This window comes from Mobula birostris, chromosome 25, assembly GCF_030028105.1.
Source record: "Mobula birostris isolate sMobBir1 chromosome 25, sMobBir1.hap1, whole genome shotgun sequence".
Taxonomy (NCBI): domain Eukaryota; kingdom Metazoa; phylum Chordata; class Chondrichthyes; order Myliobatiformes; family Myliobatidae; genus Mobula; species Mobula birostris.
The window spans coordinates 10,444,709-10,469,540 of NC_092394.1; the positions used below are offsets into that span (position 1 = coordinate 10,444,709).

The window sequence follows — 24,832 nt, forward strand, 5'->3', positions numbered from 1 at the left end:
CCAGGCTTCACTCTGGCCTGTTTAGGGGCCCATTTTGGTGCAGGCCACAGCCTCAGTTCAATGCAGTGACAAGAAAACCTCGCGGAGCAGCAAGCTGAATGGCCCGTCTTCGCCTCCCGTCCCGACATCCTGACCTTCTCAATCTGGCCTGGCGCTTAATTCGTCCAAACCTCAGGTCATTTTTTGCTCTCAGCCCAGAACCTGCCGCTTCGATAACATTTACAGGCCCAAGCCCACCGCTCTGATTTGGCCCGTATCCGGCCTTTTCAATTTGGCTCACCGTTTAAATTGGTCAAACCTCTGGTCTTTCCTCATTCTCGGGCCCGGACTCAGCCTCAACTTGGTTCTGCGGCATCCACTCAAGCAATGCCATACGCTCATTCCCCAGTCTCCAGCCCTCAGCCCGGACCCTGCCACCTCGACTTGGCCCGTACACGTCGCAACACAACCGTTGTCCTGCACCTTCAAACTTCAGTTCACACTGCAAAAGTACCAGGTCGTACAGGCAGTTCAAAAGCTCAACTCTGACAAACAAGTTAATGGGTAAAACACTTAGATGTTCTTGTTGTGGTCTTTTAGTTCTGGTCAAAGCTACTTGCCATTTTAATCATGTTGGATTAGCCCATTAATTAGCCAATACCTGTAATATCGCCAGCTGTAGCACAATGTAATGTGGTGACTGATGTATGAAACTGTATTTCCATATTTGAGAGAAAACAATTCCCTCATCATCACTCAGTCATTGTTGCCTAAAAGGTTCATTTATTGTCAAAGCATGTATCCATATACAACTCTGAAATTTGTTTTCTTCAAGTAGCCATGAATCAAAGGACGAACATAAAAGTCATTCATATAGAAACAACAATTCCCCCACGCACAAAAGAGGAATGACATCCCATCATCAACCCCACTCCCCCCACACAAAAAGGCTGACAGAACACAACAGAACATCAACCCCCAGACACTCTCCCCTCACACAACAATGTGGAAAAGGAACTAGCGATTTAAAAAAAAAACACAAAATATAAAAATTGTAAGTCTGGGGAAAGAAAGTCCACAGTCCATAAATACAATAGTTCAATCTATAAGCGCAGAACCACAATACCACCTTACTGTATCACCGAATTCATTGAAAGAGAAGGGTACCAGTGGAGTACTGAGGCCTACCCGCCTGCCACAGCAAGCCACACAGCGATAGGCCGCTCACAAATTCCCTCTTCAGCAGCGAATAAATGGAAGGCAGTCGGCACTGAACTTTTGCTCGCCATCCACATTTGCCCCAATGTCTCAATCTTCCTCGATGCTTTAGTCTGCCACATTGCAAGTAAATCCTGTTAACAAGAGAACATGTGAGAGAAGGGAAAACTCGTGGGCCTGGATGCAGGTCACTTGCTTTCAAGTACAGGAGAAAGTTGAAAGACTTTTACTCACACGCTTAGCTTTAAAGTCATTTTAAAATCCATCATTTCATTTTAAACCAGCAAAAAAAGGTTAAAGATTGCCTGCAGTGATTCAGTGCCAATGCCCAACATGAAATTTGACTATTGCAGCTATTTCTTTTCCTTTCATTTGATATGATCAATGCAAAGATTAGTTTCGATATTTACAAAACCCACAACCTATTCTTACTCCTACATGTTGCACTGGTCTTCCTTGAGGTAGACTTGTTAATTTCACTCAGGGTAACGCTGATGGAAGGTAGAGTTTCAAGTCACAGTTAGTTAAACTTTGCTGCTTTTTATGTCTTCCTCGGGAGCTAGATTTCTTTTGCTTTGCTATCCAACTTGTAGAGCTATACAGCATAGAAACAGGCCCTTCAGCCCAACTTGGCCATGCTGACTCTGTTACCCAGTGAGCCGGTCCTGTCTGCCTGGGTTTGGCCCTTGGTACTCTACGACTCTCCTGTCCATGTGCTAAACTAAGATAGGTTTTTCATCTTGCTAATGCACCCACCTCAGTCATTAATTCTGGCAGCTCATTCCAAATACACACACCACCAAAGTAATAAGGGTCATTATGCAGCACCTTTTCAAGTCTGCATTTTTGAGTGTTGTTTTATTCCATAATATTGAAATTAATCTTAAGTGTCAATAAAATTGCTGAAAATACAAAGCAAGTCAGGCAGCATCTGTGGAGAGGTGTGTGTCTCAATCTTGATCACCATTCAGAACAATTGAAGTGATTCTCTCTCTGTCTATGCTACTGAGCTGCTGCGTTTTCCTAAAATTTTCTGGTTTTAATTCCGATTTCTACCATCTGCCATGTTTTGCTTTTAAGTACAGCAGTTATTAGAATTGGGAAGTATCTACTGATCTAAAAATATTCACATACATTCATCTAATTATACGTTTTGCTGGGTAAGAGGATAATGGAGAATTGATCTTCCTTTAACTGTGGTCCCCTATGGTGCTCTAAATCTTCCATAGGATACATTTATTCTTCAAAATCAAAGTAAATTTATTGTCAAAGTACGTAGGTGTCACTATATACTACCCCGAGATTCATTTTCTTTTGACCATTTACAGGGAAATAAAGAAATGCAATAGAATTTATGAAAACTACACATAAACAAAGACTAATAAAATAAAACTAATGTGCAAAAGAAGACAAATCATGCAAACAAAAATAAATAATGCTAAGAACATGAGTTTGTAGACTTGTGAGTTGTGGAGTCCATGAAAATGATTCTGTAGGTCGTAGGATCAGTTCAGAGTGGAGGTGAGTGAAGTTATTCATGCCAGTTCAGGAGGCTGATGGTTGTAGGATCATAACTGTTCCTGAACTTGGTGTGGGACCTAAAGCTCCCGTACCTCTCCTGCCCGATGGTAACACTGAGAAGAGACCATGGCCTAGGTGGCGTGGGGGTATTATTTGGTCCAAAAGGCATGATGCAACATGCCGAGTATTCAGAAACTTAAATACTTTGCCATCAGGAACCCCCACCACCCAGTCCGTGCTCTTTTCTCAGTGCTGCCATCAGGGGGAAGGTACAGAAGCCTCGGGACCCACAGCACCAGGTTCAGGAACAGCTGTGGCCCTTCAACCATCAGGCTCTTGAACCAAAGGGGATAACTTCACTTGCCCCTGCGTTGAAATATGCCCACAGCCTACAGACTCGCTTTGAAGGACTCTTCATCTCATGTTCTCGATATTTATTACTATTATTTCTTTTTGCACAGTATGTTGTCTTTTGCAAAGTGGTTGAATGCCCAAGTTGGTGCGGTCTTTCATTGATTCTAATGATTATTATTCTATTATGGATTTGTTGAGTATGCCCACAAGAAAATAAATCTCAACGTTGTATACAGTGACATAAATGTACTTTGATAATAAATTTACATAGAACTTTACTTGTGTTGCTTAGAGTTTGGACAGATTATTGTGATCAGTGAAATTAGAAATTTAAAATTTGTAAATGGTAATTTCATTCTCTTGGGTAGAACTGGAAGAGAAAGGTATAATTTTTTTAAGTTGTCAATAATAAATGATATTTTAATATTAATTTACTGAAGAATAGTGGTTTGAATATATTGTGCTGATTTAATTTTTTAATTCCCCACAGTACTGCAATGGTGGTGACCTGGCAGATTATCTGCAAGGTAAATTGAAACATTTTTGAATGTAGGTGTTCATGCATTCATTCCTTTCTCTGAGTGGTGTTCAAAGAATTACTCTCATAAAGTGTGGCTGCTGAGCTCATTAAAGTACAAGTAATATATTCAGCATCGTCCTGTTTGTACAATTGTTCATATGATGAAACTTTGAAGCTGAACATCAAAAACTTGAGATCACCGGGGAGGGGGTCAGTGAGTTTGCAATGTAGTGATTTCAGTATTATTTTGTTTAAAAACCCTCTGATTTCACTTTCCCATTTGTAAATGAGTTTTGTTTGTAACACTGGGTCCTGTTTATCCTCTGACACCATTGGTGTCAAGATTCAGCCCTGTTCCTTAACTTCCCTGGGAGCAAGTGGAGGTTGCCTACGTGAATCGAATTCAACTAGGAGTCAGTTATACACCTGCTTTCACCTTATGCCAGAGTTAGTAAGTCAGAGCATATGACCTGTAAGTTAGTCTGAGTCTGCAATAGTAACAGCCTCTGGTCCAATTTTAATGACCATAAGGAGGTAGAATGTGTCACATAAGCAAAGTAATGTACTTTTTTTTTTCTGTACTCCATTTTTATGATTTAAGTTTGTTTGATATGAAAATGGAAGGCTATGTAGGAGGGAAAAGTTAGATTGATCTTTGGGTAGGTTAAGAGATTGGCACATTATTGTGGGCCGAAGAGGCTGTACTGTACTGTGCTGTAATGTTCCATGTTGTAATTGTTCAGCAGTTGCTGGTGCTCTGTAATAGAATGTTAATCACAAAGTACTTTTGAAATCTTTTTATGGATTTTGTTTCCATTCTGGGTTCCAGTCATGCCATGATGCTTGAGTACATTTATCCTTAAATGAACCTAATCTGTGTAAGGAAAGTGACAGCAGAGTAACTGAAGCATGATGTGCAATTTCCCCCAAATCTTGAGCCAGAAACATGTCTTTATTGGACTTGCCTTCCTCTTCACGACTGATCCTCTACTTGAATCAAGATTGAATAGTTACTGAGACAGGCTTTTTCTGCCATTCAGGACAAATGCATTTATTATAAACATGAGAACGTTTGCAGATGATGGAAATCAAAGCAGCACACACAAAATGTTGGAGGAACTTAGGCCAGGCAGCACCTATGGAAAAGAATAGATAGTCGACCTTTCGGACAGTGACCCTTCCTTGGGACTCAGTGTATTTATTTGGGGGTTTCGAAGTTAAGCTGTAAATTGTACATCATTCTGCAGAGATAAAAATGTTCTTTCTATAATCCTGCATCTCAATAACTGATAAGGAAACACATCTTTACTCCTGACCTGCTTTAAACACTTGTCACGAATTCCAAAGAATGGAACAGCACTGGACAGGCCATTGGACAGAGTGTTGTGCTGATTAGTTGCGTGTGCAGGGTGTATGAAAATCTGAAAATATTGAGGAAGTCATGCAGCACACAGGAAAGCTGTAGGAGAGTTAATATTTCTGACTTGTCCTCATCAAACTGTTCCTGTGGAAAATATTAACATTCTGATCTTTCAGCTGGTCTGACTCTTGTTTTCAGATTTCGTATAATTAGAGATTTCTTTTGCAGCTGAACTTTCTATTTGATTAAATGCTTACATTTCTGTAAATGGCACTCAAGTCTCACAGTCTCTTCAATAATGATTTCATGAAAACTCAGTTCCTTGTATTTTATATTTTTTTTTGTTTTAAATAGTCAAAGGAACACTTAGTGAAGACACCATTAGAATCTTCCTCCAGCAGATTGCAGCCGCGATGCGAATACTTCACAACAAGGGAATAATCCATCGCGATTTGAAACCACAGAATATCCTACTTTCTTATGTTAGCCGGAAAAAGTCCAATATGAATGGCATTCGTGTCAAAATAGGTAAAGCTAAAAGATTGATGTCTGTTGCAAAATTGGTTTGTGTGTTTGTTTCCAATCAATGTACTGAAGAATATGACATTGCACTGTCCTGTATCAGAGTATTCCAAATGGTTTCCAAACAACTTTGCACAAGAATGTCCCAAGTGTAAGCTGTTGTAAATCTCCATGTTATCTAGATTTTTTTTGAATAGTTCTTGACTTCTGATTGCAACCATTTGTGGTACTATGCTTGGAATTGTATGCACTAATGAGGAGGTAGAGCTTTCAAGCTTTGACTAGGACAAAATAATTTAACAAGAAATATAGAATCAAACTGTACTGAATGCAGACACGAGGAAACCTGCAGATGCTGGAAATTCAGGCAACACACACAAAGTGATGGTGGAACGCAGCAGGCCAGACAGCATCCATAGGGAAAAGCACAGTCGACGTTTCGGGCTGAGACCCTTGGTCAGGACTAACTGAAAGAAGAGATAGTAAGAGATTTGAAAGGGGGAGGGGGAGATCCGAAATGATAGGAGAAGACAGGAGGGGGAGGGATGGAGCTAAGAGCTTGACAGTTGATTGGAAAAAGGGATATGAGAGGATCATGGGACAGGAGGCCTAGGAAGAAAGAAAGGGGGGGAGGAGCCCAGAGGAAGTTGGAGAGCAGGCAAGGAGTTATTGTGAGAGGGAAAAAAAGAGGGGGAGAAATAATAAATAAAGAAATAAATATATAAGAGATGGGGTAAGAACAGGAGGAGGGGCATTAACGGAAGTTAGAGAAGTCAATGTTCATGCCATGCCATCAGGTTGGAGGCTACCCAGACGGAATATAAGGTGTTGTTCCTCCAACCAGAGTGTGGCTTCATCTTTACAGTAGAGGAGGCCATGGATAGACATATCAGAATGGGAATGGGACAGGGACATGGAATTAAAATGTGTGGCCACTGGGAAATCGTACTTTCTCTGGCGGACAGAGCGTAGGTGATCAGCGAAATGGTCTCCTAGTCTGCGTTGGGTCTCACCTTTTATATATATAGAAGGCCACATCGGGAGCTCCGGACGCAGTATATCACACCAGCCAACTCACAGGTGAAGTGTCGCCTCACCTGGAAGGACAAGAACTGTCTGGGGCCCTGAATGGTGGTGAGGGAGGAAGTGTAAGGGCATGTGTAGCACTTGTTCTGCTTACAAGGATAAGTGCCGGGAGGGAGATCGGTGGGAAGGGACGGGGGGGACGAATGGACAAGCGAGTCGCATAGGGGACGGGATCCCACCACCAAGCACATCCCCCCCCCTTGGCTTTCCGCAGGGATTGTTCCCTACATGACTCCCTTGTCCACTCGTTCCCCCCATCCCTCCCCACTGATCTCCCTCCCGGCACTTATCCTTGTAAGCAGAACAAGTGCTACACATGCCCTTACACTTCCTCCCTCACCACCATTCAGGGCCCCAGACAGTCCTTGTCCTTCCAGGTGAGGCGACACTTCACCTGTGAGTTGGCTGGGGTGATATACTGCGTCCAGTGCTCCCAGTGTGGCCTTCTATACATTGGCGAGACCGGACGCAGGCTGGGAGACTGTTTCGCTGATCACCTGTGCTCTGTCCGCCAGAGAAAACAGGATCTCCCAGTGACCACACATTTTAATTCCACGTCCCATTCCCATTAGGGTCTATCCATGGCCTCCTCTACTGTCAAGATGAAGCCACACTCAGGTTGGTGGAATAGCACCTTATATTCCGTCTGGGTAGCCTCCAACCTGATGCCCCTCCTCCCGTTCTTACCACGTCCCTTATTTATTTATTTATTTATTTCCCCCCTTTTTTTTTCTCTCTGTCCCTCTCACAATAGCTCCTTGCCTGCTCTCGATATTCCTCTGGGCTCCCCTCCCCGTTTCTCCTTAGGCCTCCCGTCCCATGATCCTTTCCCTTCTGCAGCCTTGTATCCCTTTTGCCAATCAACTGTCCAGCTCTTGGCTTCATCCCTCCCCCTCCTGTATTGTCCTATCACTTCAGATCTCCCCTCCCTCTCCCACTTTCAAATCTCTTACTATCTCTTCTTTCAGTTAGTCCTGACCAAGGATCCCATCCGGAAACGTCAACTGTGCTTCTTCCTATGGATGCTGTCTGGCCTGCTGCGTTCCACCAGCATTTTGTGTGTGTTGCCTGCACCGAACTGTGTGGGTGTCACAGACAGAATTGTTAGATTTAAGGTCAAGTGTGCTAGCAGTTATGATGTGGGTGTTTCTCACCTTGAGTGAAACCAGAGTACTGTCAAAAGCTTGTGAGTTTGTTGCTTATGTTGAGTTCAGGGTGTGTTTTAAAAAAGACATCTTGCAGTGCTTCTCAAATGCCTGAAGCATTTTAGAAGGAGGTTAGTTCTAGTAGCAGTGGAGTGCAATGCCATCGCTTAAATCAGTTACCCAACCTTTTTTTGAATCCCATTGGCCCCTATCTTCAACCAAGTGATCTGTGGGCCACGGGTTGGTGAATGCTCCCAGCCCACCAATGAAGAAGAGATTTTAAAAACAGATTAGGTTTAGTTATCACATGTACATTGAAACAGTGACCAAATACGGTCCAGGGATCTGCAGTGGGCAACCTACAAATGTTGCTACACTTCTGGCACCAATTTAGCATGCCCACAACTTATTAATTAATTCAAACCAGCAAGCCTTTGGAATATAGGAGGAAAACGGAGGTCGCAGGGAGAATGCACAAACTCCTTGCAGACAGCAGCGGGAATTGAACCCAGATTGCTGATTGATGCTGTAATAGCATTACACTAACCGCTAGGCTACTGTGCTGCCCCAATAGACTGAATTCTTGTGTCCATTTTGTGTTCAGTGACTAATGCTAGAAAACATTTAGGTTATCCGGCAACCAGCAGGACTGCCTGGGTATAAAAGCCCAACAATTTTGCAACCGGCTCTCACTCATGACAAATGGTTGTTCATGACATTTAGGAGAGTAGATACATTTTTAAAAAAATCACTAAAGGAATGGATATTTTGCCACTAGTTAAAGCAAGTGAGTTGGAATTCTCTCTGAGAACTTGACACAGACACATTATTATTTGTTCTTTACTGCACTAGACATCCTAATGAAATGTTCCAAGAATTCATGTGCATTGCCAAGCAATTCCAAGCACATGTTATTTACAACTTTTGCTAAAAGACAAGTGTGAATTTATTGGAGGTGTAAGCACCCTGATGGAAAGAACACACTCATCCAGCAGGAAGCAATGTTATGCTCCGCTTATGGCAATCATTTAGTAAACAGAATAATTCGGCTCATACTGGATTAACTGAAGTATATACTCTATTCAGTTTAAACTCAATTCCAGACCACTTGCTGAAGGTACTCACTTACCCTGTTGGAAGCTGTTGAACTGGTTTTGCATATCCAGTATTTTCTGTTTTTATTCAAATTCATTTTCTTTTATCTGGCTTGATTTTTTTTTGGCATTGTCCAAAAAGAAGTGGCTGATTTCTTAAAAGGGCAATGGCTTCTGAACACTTACAAATGAAGCTGTTTTAAATGTACACTTTTGGCATTGCTTCATTTTTAGAGATGCCCATCCAAGCTAGTTCCATTTGACCCATATTCTTCTAAAACTTCCCAATTTCTGTTTAAACTCACTGCACTTCAAAATAATTTACTGTATGTAAAAGACATTAACACATAATGCGATTCTACACTTCCTTCAGATTTATTTTCCATAAGGTATTGTTGATAAAGGGTTGCTGAAATCATTTTAAGTATTGCAATACATTTCTTTCTGTTTCTTTGCAGCTGATTTTGGCTTTGCCCGATATTTACAGAGTAACATGATGGCTGCCACACTCTGTGGTTCTCCCATGTACATGGTGAGTGAAGAGTCCATTTCTTTTCTTCTAAGTGGGTGGAGATTGTTGTGAAAATGTTGAATATCTGATGTAGCAATCTGCATTAAGCAAATCTGTACACTTGTTTTCGCAATTTGTGCTTGTCCTGCGTATATTATCCAACTTTCTTATCCCCTGTAGGTAGCAAAAAATCTGTGAGAAACAGTTCCAGCATTCCCTGCATGTCCCTGCTCATATTGTTATTTGTGTTCATTATTGAAGCAAGTGTTGTGTAATGTTCAAAGTTCAAAGTAAATTTATTATCAAGGTACATGTATGTCACCATATACAACCCTGAGATTCATTTTCTTGAGGGCATTCACAGTGAATACAAAGAAACACAATAGAATCAATGAAAAACAACATATGACTGACAAACAACTAATTGCAAAAGACAGCAACTTGTGCAAATACAAAAAGAAAAACAAAATAATAATAATAAAAAGAAAAAGTAATATTGAGAGATTGAGTTGTAGTGACTTTGAAAGAGTCCATAGGTTGTGGAACCAGTTCAGTGTTGAAGTGAGTGAAGTTGTCCACTCCGGTTCAGGAGCCTGATGATTGAACCTGGTGGTATGGGGGCTAAGGTTCCTGTATCTCCTTCCTGATGGCAGCAGCGTGAAGTGAGCATGGCCTGGTTTGGATGGTGGGTGTCCTTGATGATAGATGCTGTTTTCCTGTAATAGCGTTCCTTGTAGGTGTTCTCAATGGTGGGTTGCTTTACCTATGATGGGCTGGGTTGTATCCACTAATTTTTGTAGGCTTTTTCATTCAAGGGCATTGGTGTCTCCAGTGTTTCTCTTGGGCAGTCAAGATGTATATATTATAAAAAAGACAGAAGTGGTGAGTGTATGAATTGACCAGTTTATTTTCGGTGAACCTGGCAGCAAGTTGAACATATGGAAAAGCAGCAGGAAAAAGCCAACTGGACTTTTTGCCATACTCTTTCGTTTAGTAAGTTCAGAAGTATCCCTGTGCCTGGTTCATTTTGCCATTGAGTCTGAGTTTATACTGGATCTTAGTCACTTATCATAGCCCCAAAATAGAAAGGAAGAAGCCAATAAAGCAACGGCAAAAGTTGGAAAATGAGAACAGTGTTGTTGAAATTTGAAAGTCACTTCCACACCAATTTGTTCTTAATGTTCCCAGTCTCTGATTTTATTTAGCGATACAGCACAGAGTAGGCCCTTGCTGCCCTTCGAGCTGCGCCAACCCAACAACCCCACAGCCCCAATTAACCTCAACCTAATTATCTAATATGAATAAATTTACAATGGCCAGTTAACCTTGCTAGCGTGTCTTTGGATGGTGGGAGAAAACCACAGCACCTAGGGAAAACCTATATATTCCACAGGGAGAACTTGGAGAGACTCCTTACAGAATGGCACCAGAATTAAACTTCGAATTCAGAAACACCACAAACTGTAATAGCATTGCGCTAACCACTACCTTACGATGGTGCCCAACTTTATACTTTCTGTAAGTTTTCAACTTTTGACTGCCAGTTTTAGCCCACTTATTCAATATGCCTATGCCTCTTTGTTTGCTATTCACAACCTATTTTGGCACCAGACTTTGTATCAGCTAACTTTGCATTCAAATGATTAATTCAGAGTCTGAATTAATGAAGGCCTTAATAAGAGCTTGCCAGAGTGAATCAAACTATTGTATTTCCCCCTGTCTGTTCTTCAACCAATTTATCTTTTACCTTAATTACATCCTCAAAAAATAACCTTGCATTTGCCAACCACAATTTCCTCTTGTTTATAAAGTTATTGATATGATTTTCCTAAGTGTTGCGTCCTAAATAGGTTTCAGTATGTTGCCAACTGAAATCAGGCAAACTTGTGGACGGATCCCCTTTTCTCCTTGCTCTACTTTACAGAAAAGCAGTGCTTTTTTTTCTCACTTCCCATCTATGGAACTGTTCTAGATAACCTGGAGAATGATGGAAGAATGTTTTTCCCTGATAAGTATGCAACAGATGGTGGAAGTGATGGCAGGAGAATGAAAGAGGGATCCATGTGAATCGTTTGTTATTTATCATGACAACAAACATTCATATTGGAAAATATACTCTACCTGCTGCAAGGTTTTTTCTATTTTCTTTATCTATTGAGATACAACACAGAACGGGCCTTTCTGGTCCTTCAAGCCAGCTCGCCCAGCAATTCCCCTATTTAACCAGAGCCTAATCACGGGACAATTTACAATGACCAATTAACCTACCATCCAGCATGTCTTTGGACTGTGGGAGGAAACTGGAGCACACGAAGGAAATCCATGCGGTCACGGGGAGAATGTAGAAACTTCTTACAGGCAGCGATGGGAATTGAACCCTGGTTGCCTGTACTGTAAAACGTTGTGCTAACCATCACGCCACCGATCTGCTGTTCAGGAGCTTATTAGAATTCATAATTGAAAATAAGATTTGAACCGTAATAAAATTCAAAAACCTCATCAATACTATTAATATTTTCTTCTCTTTCAGGCACCTGAGGTTATCATGTCACAACACTATGATGCTAAGGCAGATCTCTGGAGTATAGGCACTGTGATATTTCAGTGCCTTGTTGGCAAGCCTCCTTTCCAGGTAGATATTGAGAAGAAGAAGAACATAATTTAAAATGTTATATCTTTTACTGATGCAGACTGTTTTGAAGTGGCCTAGAAGTTAGTGAAGAACCTACCAGGAATCCCCATTATCTGCAGACATTTTATGGATACTGGTAGTTGAACAGCCTGGGGGTAAACAGATGTTTATATCCTGCCACGATGAGGCCACTCTCAGGCTGGACGAACCACACCTCATTTTCCATCTAGGTAGTCTCCGACCTAATAGCATGAACAGCGATCTCTCTAATTAGGGATAATTTCTTTTTTCCCCTCTCCTTCATTCTTCTTCTAGTCCCCACTCTGGCCTCTTACTACTTCTCACCTGCTGATCACTCTCCCCTGGTGCCCCTCCTCCTTCCCTTTCTTTCATGGTCCACTCTCTCCTATCGGATTGCTTCTTCTCCAGCCCTTTGCCTTTTCCACCTGTTTCCCCCCACCCCAGCTTCTCAGTTCATCTCCCCTTCTTCATAAACCTGGCCTCACATGGACCTCTACCATTAACTGAGGGGTCTGTGGACCCCGGGTTGAAAACCCCTGTTCTAGCTTATATTCCTCTTCCCTCCCCCCTTATTCTGGCTCCCCCCACCTTCCTTTCCTGTCCTGATGAAGGCTTTCTGCCCAAAATGTGGACTGTTTATTCATTACCATTGGTGCTGCCTGCCCTGCTGAGCTCCTCCAGCATTTTGACTGCGTTGCTCTGGATTTCCCGCAGCTCTTGTTTGATATTTGTACACATGACAGAAAGAAAAAAAAAATTTATAAACGTTAAAAAAAATTACTTAATTGATTTGAAAGGTAATTTAATATATTGAACAAGGCTGTGGTCAAAAGAAATGCGTCACTGCAATGCAACTGGTAAACATTGAACTAAATGTGACGTATAACATTTAGCCATTTAAACAAATTAATCTCAAGTTTTTGGCAGTAGGGCTCGTTCATGGTGTTTGTTGACTGCAAAGTACTGACACGAGTTGAGCACTGCCCTGATAAGAGACAGATCATTCTCAGGGGGAAGAGAACGGTTTAATATTACTGAAGAACCTAGCAGAAGCAGCAGGAAAAATACTGGGGTTATGGTGCAGGTGCTGATGCTGATACCATCCTAATGAGCAGTAGGGTGAAATGGCAGGCATATTATCATTTGCATATTGTCTTTTATGCTTATGGGATGAATCAAAACATATATTAAATCTCCTTTTTGTTTTAATACTATGTGCACAAAAAAAATGCCTTTTAAAAATGTTTGCATCAGCTTCAGAATAAAGCTAATTAACATACATTTATTATGACATCAGAAGAGGGTCATATATCCACACTAATGAGCATAGCTACCTGTGTAATGTTTGTTCAACTGATCAGTGTTTTAGAATATGCAGTTGGAAATATCTGGAGTATTATTATATGCTTACAATCACCAGATCAGCTTCTTTATGATATTATTCTCTTGAATAACTAATTCAGAACTTGAAAAAGGATCTAGTGCTTTCCTGGGATCTATGACAAATAAACTCTTCTTGGGCTTCCAGCTGGATATAGGTATCGATTTTAACTGATGAAGATAGCAGAATTTGTCACTGAAACATCGGTTAAAATCGGTATCTGTACCTGGCTGGAAGCCCGAGAAGTTTAAATCAAAATTTATTTCTAAAATTTGAATCTCCCTCTTGCAGGCAAACAGCCCACAGGATTTAAGGCTCTTCTATGAGAAGAACAAAAGTCTGGTCCCCAAGTAAGTGGCTGCTTACCTTATATATTTCCTCTAAAACAATCTTGAAAAATAAAATTTAATACAGGTGCCGGTACAATTCATTCTAAGATAGAGATAGATACTTTATTGATCCCTAAGGAAATTACAGTGTCACGGTAGTATTACAAATGTGCAGATATACAAATCTTAGAAGAGAAGTAAGAAAGACTAAAAAAAATGTTACCTCAAACAGTCTAACAGGAGGGGTCTTCACTTCCCCGGCTGTAAGTTGACTCATGATAGAGCCTAATGGCTGAGGGTAAGGATGACCTCATATGGCTCTCTTTGGAGCAGCGCAGGCTGGCTGATTCAAACAGCCGGTAAAGATAGTGCTGGCGAGTCACAGCAAACAAACTTCTGACTGTTATATTAATGACATTTCTTCTGGACAATGATCACTGCAATCTGCAGCCTGCAATTTCCCTTTGGGGGCTGTGCTTTTCAACAGTCTGTACAACTGGCAGTTTTGTGGTATCCTGAAGGTTTCAGCGAACTAGAAGTTCAGGAATGCAGGAACGGCTGTGGCAGCCATTGCTGGAGCACACTTGGTGCCTGATCGAGGCAGTGGGGACTGGGCCCTGGACTGAAAATGACTGATGTTTGGCCATTGCTGGAGTGGACTTGGTGCCCGATCGAGGCAGTGGGGACCGGGCCCAATCAGAGCGATGGGGACTGGGCCCTAGACTGAAAATGACTGATGTTTGGCCATTGCTGGAGTGGACTTGGTGCCCGATCGAGGCAGTGGGGACCGGGCCCAATCGGAGCGATGGGGACTGGGCCCTAGACTGAAAATGACTGATGTTTAGCCATTACTGGAGTGGACTTGGGGCTCAGTCGAAGTGGCAGGGCCTGAGCCTGTGCGGAATGCAAGTTTATATTATAGAATGGGGCTATTTAGAAAATATGCTGTACACTCATTGGCCACTTTATTAGCTATCTCCTGAACTAATAAAGTGGCCAGTGGGTGCACTTTTTTGGTTTTCTGCTGCTGTAGCCCATCCACTTCAGGTTCAACAAGTTGTGCATTCACAGATGCTGTTCTGTACACCACTGTTGTAACGTGTGGTCACTTGAATTACTGTTTCCTTCCTGTCAGCTTGAACCAGTCCAACCATTCTTCTCCGATCTCTCTCATTAGCAAGGTGTTTTCAGCCACAGAACTGCCACTCATTGTATGTTTTTGTTTCTCACACCGTTCTCTGTAAACTCTAGAGACAGGTGTATGTGAAAGTCCCAGGCGATCAGCAGTTTCTGAGATGCTCAAACCACCCCGTCTGGCACCATCAATTATTCCAGTCAAAGTCACTTAGATCACATTTCTTCCCCATTCTGATGTTTGGTCTGAAGAACAACTGAACCTCTTCACTATGTCTGCATGCTTTAATGCATTGAGTGCTGCCACTTGCTTGGCTGATCAGATATTTCCATTAACAAGCAGATGTACAGGTGTACCTAATAAAGTGGCCACTAAGTATATATGGCCTCAGCTCCAGTTTTGTTTTTTTAACAATGAGATATTGACCAACATCATCTGATTGATTTTTGTAGAATTGTCTGCAGAATTGTTCACAGAACCTGAATGAACCGAAAATATTATCTAGATTTTGCATCCAGTTGTAAAATTCCAGTGTTCACCAGTGACCATGAGAAATCCTTCCAACACGACTCTTTCTAACACAGATCTAGCAAACTCCCATAGAGCAGAGCTCCTTATTATGACACTTGTTGCTGTGAGGAGTCAGTTCATAGTTGTCCCAACCCTAAGTAGCAATGATGTCAGCAAAATGGCTGGGCATCTAGTCATATTGGAAAAACCTTCCTATGACTGCAATCCAACACATGATTTACACATTTTTAAAATAGTGCTAACATTAACAGCATGACAAAACGCAGTTGTGGTAGAAGTAGCAATAAATATTTTTAGAAGATATGTATTTTAAGATAGAACCTTAACTCTGAAATATCAGTATAGATAACATGACCTTTTGGGTGTATTTTACAACAGGAATGAGTAAGTATGTGGAAGTACTGAGTTTGCTGATTTCTAAGGATTATACTGCAGAAGGCTTCACAGCAGTTACCATGTGGATCAGTTGGAAATCACTGACCACAGCCTTTGAGCTTTCTTGGCTTATCCCAGCATGTGCCACTCCAACAATGCCAGCATTCATGAGGAAGCTGACAGTCTTGATGCTGTTACAGTCACAAACCTTGGTCCCTAATTCCACATGTTCATTGTAGAACAGACACAAGTGAAAGGTTGTGCATTAATCTACATATGCAGCAGTCTTCCTACTGTCCATATTTTCAGGGGTTGTGGCTACTAATGTTGATTATTGTCCAACAAAATCAGAATTCAGCAAATCCAGTCAGTTTAGATTGGCAACAACATCTTCTCCACAATCTCCATCAGCACAGGTGCACCAAAAGGCTGTGTGCTCTACTCACTTTATACTTATGACTGTTTGGCTAAGCACAGCTCCAAAGCCATCATTAAATTTTCCAACGACACCACTATCTTTGGCCAAATCAAGAATGGTGATGAATCAGCATATAGGAGGGAGATTGAAAATTTGGTTGAGTGACAACCAGCCACGTCAGCAAGACCAAGGAGATGATTATTGACGTCAGGAGGAGAAAGCAGGAGGTCCATGAGCTCGTCCTCATCAGGAGATCAAAGGTGGAGAGAGTCGGCAACGTTAAATTACAGAGGATCTGTCCTGGGCCCGGCACGTGTGTGCAATTACAAAGAAAGCACGGCACTGCTTCTACTTTCTTAGAAGCTTGCAAAGATTTGACATGACATCAAAAACTTTGACAAACTTCTTAGAGATGTATGCTGGTGAGTATATTGACTGTTGCACCATGTCTTGGTCCGGAAAGCCTACAAAAAGCGGTGAATATGGCCCAGTCCATTACAGGTAAAGACCTCCCTACCATTGAGCACGTCTACACGGAGCACTTTCACAGGAAAGCAGCATCCATCATCAGGGGCCCCCACTATCCAAGCCATTGTTTCTTCTCGTGGCTGCCATCAGGAAGGAGATGCAGGAGCCTCAGGACCCATGCCACCAGATTCAGGAACAGTTATTACCCTTCAACCATCGGGCTGTTCAGCCAGAGGGGATAACTTCACTCACCCTATCACTGAACTACTCCCACCGAACTGGACTCGCTTTCAAGGACTTTTCACCTCATGCTCTCAAAACCTATTGTTTATTTATTTATTATTGTTTTCTCCTTTTTTTGTATCTGCACAGTTTGCTTTTTTTTTTGCATGTTGGTTGTTATCTGCCCTGTTGGGTATGATCTTCCATTGATTCTATTGTGTTTCTTGTATTTACTGTGAGTGCCCGCATGGTGACGTGTATGTACTTCGATAATAAATTTACTTTGAAATTTGAATTGAATTCTCATTTGTTCACTGGTGAGCATTATGCTGCTATCATATGCCCTTTGTTTTATTGTCCTTTATTTATTTAGAGATACACAGAGCGGTAACAGGCCCATGTGGCCAACAAGTCCACACCACACAGTTACAGACATGAAACCAATCGCCCTACTAACCTGTGCATTTTTGGAATGTGGGTGGAAATTGGAACACCCAAGGTGAACCCACGCGGTTATGGGGAGAATGTACAAACTCTTCACAGACACCAGCAGGAATCAAACCCAGGTCGCTGGCTCTGTAACAACATTCCACTAACCCACTACATTAGCATGCTGCGGAGCAAAGTATTTCTTCAAACTTGTCTAGTTCTCTAACTCCATGATGCCTCCATTTTCGACATGGTGGTTATTGACCAAGCAGACCATAAGCTCTCCTACAGCTTCAGTTTCGTGCTCTGACTTTCACCTGAGAAGCGCCCTCCACATTGCAATATTTAAGTTTTTCCATTCTTTCACACCATTTACCCTTAACGTCTTTCTAAGTGAGTGTGTTAATTTGAAAGAAATTGGGTGTGGCTCTTTTCCTCTAAAACTAGATTTCATATACTCTGCATAAAACTATTAAATCCAAGTTCAGAGCTTTTAATGATTCACTTAACTGGACAAAACATTATCCATTCAGTTTTGATGTTCATTCTGAAGATTTAATTCATAGGGTTGGATGATCAATAATAATTATGCAGTTGTGTAGTGTGGGGAGCTTCAATTAATGCATTAATTTGCTCCACTGCTGTTTGAAAGCCTCCCCATGCCTTTTTTAAAAAGGTATCATTTTAAGGTGATTGGAGGAAAGTATAAGAGGAATTAAATTAAATAATTAAATTAATTTACTTTTTAAAAATATATATCTTATTGTATTTTTATATGCTCTGTACTGCTACCACAAAACAACGCATTTTATGACATATAGTACGGTACTGACGTCTTAGGGGTGTGTGTATGTGTGTATATATATATATATACACCCATATATGTGTGTGTGTATGTATGTATGTATGTATATATATGTGTGTGTGTGTGTGTTTGTGTGTGTATATATATATATATATATATATATATATATATATATAGAGAGAGAGAGAGAGAAAGAGAGAGACTAAGACTTTTGCACAGTACTTATGTATTGTACTGTACTGCTGCAAAAAAAAAAAACAAATTTCATGACTTACGTGAGTGATGGTAAACCTGATTCTGATATGGGTCTCTATTGTGTTCTGAGAGTGGGATGGTGGCAGAGAGAGGAGACTCATGGTTGGGTAAAAAAGAAGGGAGAGGGAAGGGAATGGGAAACACCAGAGACACATTACATTCTGTAATGATCAATAATCTATTTGTATGGAATCAAATGACCTTGCTTGGTGTCTCAGGGCTGGGTGTGTCTGCACCCCACCCCCTGCCCGTAGGTTTTTTTTCACACAGGGGTGGTGGCAGAGGCAGATACCTTAGGGGTATGTCAGTGACTCTTAGTTTGGCACATGGATGATAGAAAAATGGAGGGATGTGTTAGTTTGAGCTTGCAGTAGGTTAAAGTGTCGGCACAACATCATGTGCCGAAGAGCCTGCACCAAGCTGTTACGTTCTACATTTTGCATTACTCCTTTCATTTGTTTTCTGTTGGTGACAGCATCCCGAGTGAAACCTCTGTTCATCTTGGTGAGCTTCTACTTGGCTTACTTCAGAGAAACCAGAAGGACAGGATGGATTTTGGTGAGCTGTTAGTTTTCTTTCTGTTCAGATATTATTATAGGTATCGCGTTCTGGATTCAGCAGATTTCAAGTCAATTAATCAGATTTTGTATCTTGTATCTTCTATTGTTGAAAAGCTACCTGCTTCTAATCTATAATATTGACTTTGCTTCAGCTTATCTAATGCTGAAACCCTCATTTATGCCTTTACATGTAGGCTCAACTATTCTAATTCCTCCTAATGGCCTTTTTTTTTTATTGCTGCAGCTTAGAAAGCTTCGTATCTAGATTCACATCAGCTTGGTATGGTCACTGCTCTGACATGATCGCAAGAAATGCAGAGTTGTGTACACAGCTCAGCATATCATGGTAGCCAACTTTCATGGGCTCTGTCTATGCTTCTCCCTGCTCCAGTAAAGCAGCCGCCAAATTTTCATTCTTCTCCCTTCTAATATCAGGCAGGAGATGGAGAAGCCTGAGAGCATGGACTACCAGGCTCAAGGACGGCTCCTATCCCACAGTCATAAGACTATTGAATGGTTCCCTAATAAATAAGATGAACTCGATCTCACAGTCTACTTCCATTTGATTTTGCACCTTATAGTCTACTTCCTCTGTAGCTGTTACACTTTATTCTGCATTCTTTTATGGTTTCACCTTGTTCTACCTCGATACACTGTGCAGTGAATTGATCTGTAATTGAACAGTATGCAAGGTAAGCTTTTCACGATTTCAGTACATGTAACAATAATGAACCAATTACAATCTAACTTATGCCTTCTGTAAATTTAGACTCCCTTCAAAGTACTTCCATTCTTATTGCAGTTCACACCAGATGAGTTTACTGATCACTCTTGATCTCTTGATGTCTGCAAGTTAATATTTGGACTTTATTTTCAAACTTCTCCTTAATCTGTATGTATCTATTATCTTCAATTTTACAATCGGGCATGACTTAAGGATTGAAGGGCGCCCATTCAGAACAGAAATGCAAAGAAAGTTTTTTAGTCAGAGGGTGGTGAATCTATGGAATTTGTTGCCATGGGCAGCAGTGGAGGCCAAGTCATTGGGTGTATTTAAGGCAGAGATTGATAGGTATCTGAGTAGCCAGGGCATCAAAGGTTATGGTGAGAAGTCGGGGGAGTGGGACTAAATGGGAGAATGGATCAGCTCATGATAAAATGGATTCGGAGCAGACTCGATGGGCCGAATGGCCGACCTCTGCTCCTTTGTTTTATGGTCTTATGTTGGATAAGACTTTGATCAAAGGTATTTTTATTAACAAAGAAAAATAGCAGAACCTATGTTATAATAAAACCAACCATTTTATACCAGTTACAAAAAGAACCCCCCCTCACCCCTCAATAACCAAGAACAAATAGAACCAGCCAGACCAGTCAAAAATAGATACAAAGGCCTAGTATACATATAAAGATAGACCACCTTACACATTCAAATAATTTTTTCAGCATCCATATTTCTGACAAAACCTAAAGATTGCCAAGTGGTGTTAAATCCTGCAGACTGCCCCCTGACCGAATAGCGGATCTTCTCAAATTTTATAACGTACATGATATCTTTGATCCGATGTCCATATGTTGGAGGGGAAGAATCTTTCCATTTGCACAAGATGAGCCTTCTGGCAAGAAGTGAACAAAAAGCGATGAGATCGGTTTGGAATTGGCTGAGGTTAACATTCTGAGAAGGCACTCCAAATAGTGCTATTGACCAAGGTGGTGTAATTAATTGTCCAAAAAATTTTGAAAAAGTTTCAAAAATCAAACCCTAGAAGGATAAGACTTTGTATTCAAGCATATCCAGTTTAGCGAAATTTCCCAAAGGAACATTGTGGAACAAAATTTGACACCAGACCATTTCAGGATAGGAAGCACAAAAATTTGATCAATGGGGTAGTTGTTGAGCATCTTAAAGAAAGAGCGAACAGCTTGAATCTTTTTTCTATGTTGAAGGTGCTGTTTCTCAGCAATATACTGACAAATTAGAGTTTATATGCCATCCTTCTGATTTACATTTTTATTCGGAAGAAGGATTTTCCCCCACTCCTGGGCTTTTTTTTCCTCCAGTCTTGAGATGCGATAAGGCCTACCTGGATACTTACTGTATGTGAGTCAACTGATTGTATTAATTAATTTATTTTGAGATACAGCATGGTACAGGCACTTCCAGAGCACCCAGAGGAAACCCAGGCGATCCCGTGGAGAACATACAAACTTCTTACAGACAGCAGCAGGAATTGAACCTGGGTTGCTGGCACTGCATTATGCTAACCCTTGCGCTACTGTGCCACTCCTAAACAGCTTACAGGCAAAATTGGGCACTGCATAAATAATAATGCTTTCAGCATCAATGTCTCTGGTTGTCAATATTGGAGCTTATGCGTAAGTTCTTAATTGAAGCTAACTTGGTGGTTCACGTGTAAGTTCTTTCAACTTCTATGCAGTACAAATTTACTTTTAAAGTTTTTCTCTTTAACCCTAAAAGGCTTCTATTTTGTAATGATGCCAGAGATATGCATTGGTATCGGAATGTATTGAATGGGAAGTTTAAAATACAGTGTTTCATTGGAAAGTATATATTTTTGCAAAACTCTTAAGCCAAATGTTTAAGAACACGCTTGCAGTAATTATTTATTGCTTGCAGCTTGTGGCAACTCTAAACTCATTGACTGACATTAAAGAATTATTTTTTGTTTTGTAGAAACATTCTTCAACCATCCTTTCATGGATCAGGCATCATCAGTCAAAAAATGTAAGTCTTTCATTTATTAGTAATTTTTACATTTTGGGAGTGGGGGTATTGTCTGTTCTAACCTCTGGTCAAAGTGGTAGATAACTCTACCGTTTAATGATTACTGTAATAGATTGTACTTTGCTGTAGAGAATGAGACTGTGCCTCAAACATCTTATTATCTCACTCTCAAAGGAAATGTCCAGAGCACCATCGAGATAATTAGTGCCTGTAAGAATAAGACTTGCTCTCTTGTGAAGCTATTGCAGAGATGAACATTTCTTCCATTTTGTTTCACTGAAAATTATCAGCTTGTATGGATTGATCGTTTTTTATCTCCGTCTGAAATAGTTATTGAGTTTAATATCATTCAACCCTCTTTATTGATTGATATCTAAATGCTTGGATTATATGTTGCAACCTTGGAACTCTCTCATTGCTGCTTCATCATTCCTGATCAATAGCACTCATTAAAAGAAAGCCAACTTGCCTAGACACTGACTAGGCGGTTCTGTATGAGATTCCGTTTGGAGGAAGTGGGATAATTCATTAGGTGGTAATGATTGGATTTGGATGGAATAAACCTCTGGTGACATCATACTGTACATGTGTATGGGAGATTAATCAGGCATGATGCTTAGGGCTTTTACTGGGTTTTCCTTCGTGGTTATCTATTTATTTAGTTGTTCTGTATCTGCTGACTGCTAGATTTCACAGGTTACGGCAGAAGTTCCCAACCTGGGGTCCACCGACCCTTCAGTTTATGGTAAGGGTCCATGGCATAATACAGGTTGGGAACCTTAACTATTAACGTTTAACTAAACCTTGTTCTTTCAGTCATTAAAATTAAAATAATTGATATGGACCATTCATGAAATGGACCTGGTCAGGCTTTGTAACCTAGAACTACAAAGAACTCCTACATGACGTGCTCTGCATGGGATCCCTAGCATCAGTACCTAAAGCCTGACAGAAATTTGATGAGTAAATTCTCCTGTAATCCTGGGAAGTTAATCAAACACTTAACTCTAGCTTCAGCTGCTAATATTAATTACCAATATCATTTTATTTAATGTAAATCATTATGCAAGGTCACAAAATGAAATTGGTGATAGAATTATAGAAACAGAAGGTAGCAAAGGGCTTGTTTCACAGTTACGTTTATATTTGTGAGTATAGTGGTAGTTCTGTGTTGCAAGGAAAATCAATATACACCAGCTACTTCCAGTTTTGTTCAACCTTCCCTTTAAATCTTTGTAAATGACTTTGAGGGTAACTGCTGTTCCATTCTGCACCTTGTGCATCAGGTGGCAACCTTGCCCTTTCGTCAGTTCAGCATTTTTGTCTGTTTTTTATGAAGCCGAGTTGCTAGTTCTACACTCAACCCAGCACGGATGGAATGTATGCAAGGAGCCGGCCAGACTCGAGCCTGGGACCACTCCCTGTCCACCACCGGCCAGCTTTTCAAGGGAAATGGAAACTTTAAGTGATGGGAATTGTATTTTTCTCTGTTATGGTTGTCACTTTATCTTGCCCTGCAGAAGTCAGGATGCAGTTGAATAACGAGAGTGCTTTAAATACATTGATTAATTAAATTAGATATTCAAATATAGAGCTGTAATAGATTTATGTACTTAAATCTAATGGACTAAGCTGATTCTATCTACAGCATGCCCTGTGCCTGTGCCCACGTGCCCTGGTTCTGTGTCTGGTAGTTCTTGTGGCAGCTCTCCGTCCTGTCATTTTGCCTCTCCTCCTGTAAGTAGCATTATTTGTTGATACTTCGTTCCATCTGTGTTGTATCTGATTAACATATTGTTACTGATGTTAAATGATAAGTTAATATGACCCTGTTGTGCTTCACTAAATGAATCATTCAGAGCGATGGAAATTTAGTTGCTTTCATGCATAGTCAATTCTAGAGAAGTGAGGTTGATATTGTTTTTCAGTTTTAAAAAAAATCTCCATTTAACCATGAGCTTTAGGAACAAAAAATTGAACCAGTTTGCAGGGTTATAATTATTTGAAGTTTAATTAGCTTGGCACCAGCTTTGTTGCCCATCAAACTAGTGTTCTTTTATACCAGTGTAACTTGTGTCCTAGCTGAATCAGATTTTTTAAATTAGAATTTACAATTGCTTACAAGTTGTAATTGTGTAATTTAAACATGGCAGTACCTATCCTGAGGGGCTTTATTTTACTGATGTTTGATGATTAAGCAAATCAGTCACACCATACCAAAGCAACATTCATCCTTTAATGCTGGTCTGTCTTTGAAGCTTGGATATCAGTTGGAATGACAGAAATTTGGCGATGCCTTTCCTGTCAATTTAAATTATGATCTGGTTGCATAATCCTCAGCATCTCCTTTAATATGTTTTACTGCCAATGGTCTTCATCTTTAGACAGTCCTGAAGCTTAGAAAGTAAGGTAAACGTTGATTCTTCTGTGATAGTTTGTGACAGATATTTCTGACACCTGAGGCAGATTCCTTTTGTTTCTGTGCCTCTTTTCATGGTGTCTGTGATTTTGTATGAAAGTTATACTTCACGGAATGAAGAAATTTTACTTTCTCAGCAGTTTTGCTGGAATTCCAATCTATGGAACTTTAGGTCAATCACTTTTAAGCTGCAACCTCTTAAAGTGTGAACAAACCAAAAATGCTGAACACACTCAGCAGACGATATAGACAATGAGCTTAAAGGTATAAAGGTTAGCTTTATTTATCATATGTACATTGAAACATTTTAAACCAAAATGCTAGCTATACCATACCATGTACAGTGATTTGTATTCCTTTAACATACAACCATATAACAATTACAGCACGGAAGCAGGCCATCTCGGTCCTTCTAGTCCGTGCCGAACCACGCAGATAAAAGTTACACGTTGTCTAATGCTCTTATGTTTTGTAACCTCAAAACATTAAATTAATTCAGGGCAACACACGGATCCCAAGAAATGTAGATGTAACTTCATCTTTAAGTGAGGCGCGCATGTATCATGGAGAAGTATGATGGGGTGTTTGTGTATATATATATTCACACAAGATTACTACAATATTATTGAAATATTAAATATACAACAAATACTATAGGTGTCATAGGCAACAGTGTATTGCAGGCTTAAAGTCTAGCTTTTGAAAAAACTAGCTTTATTTGTCATATGTACATCGAATCCTACAGTGTCCGCATTTATGATCAACACAGTCCATGATGTGCTGGGGACGGCCTGCA

General features: G+C 40.6%; 1 protein-coding gene across 3 annotated transcripts in view; it reads left to right on the forward strand.

Annotated features, from left to right (window-relative positions):
* ulk2 (unc-51 like autophagy activating kinase 2) overlaps window positions 1–24,832 on the forward strand; it is a 117,728-nt gene that overhangs the window by 47,188 nt on the left and 45,708 nt on the right. For all 3 annotated transcript variants that reach the window (XM_072243513.1, XM_072243514.1, XM_072243515.1), the window contains exons 5-12: window positions 3,563–3,599; window positions 5,307–5,480; window positions 9,258–9,331; window positions 11,841–11,942; window positions 13,636–13,694; window positions 18,787–18,869; window positions 21,567–21,617; window positions 23,266–23,354. In XM_072243513.1, the coding sequence (XP_072099614.1) occupies window positions 3,563–3,599; window positions 5,307–5,480; window positions 9,258–9,331; window positions 11,841–11,942; window positions 13,636–13,694; window positions 18,787–18,869; window positions 21,567–21,617; window positions 23,266–23,354 (669 nt within the window). The remainder of the gene's footprint in view (window positions 1–3,562; window positions 3,600–5,306; window positions 5,481–9,257; window positions 9,332–11,840; window positions 11,943–13,635; window positions 13,695–18,786; window positions 18,870–21,566; window positions 21,618–23,265; window positions 23,355–24,832) is intronic.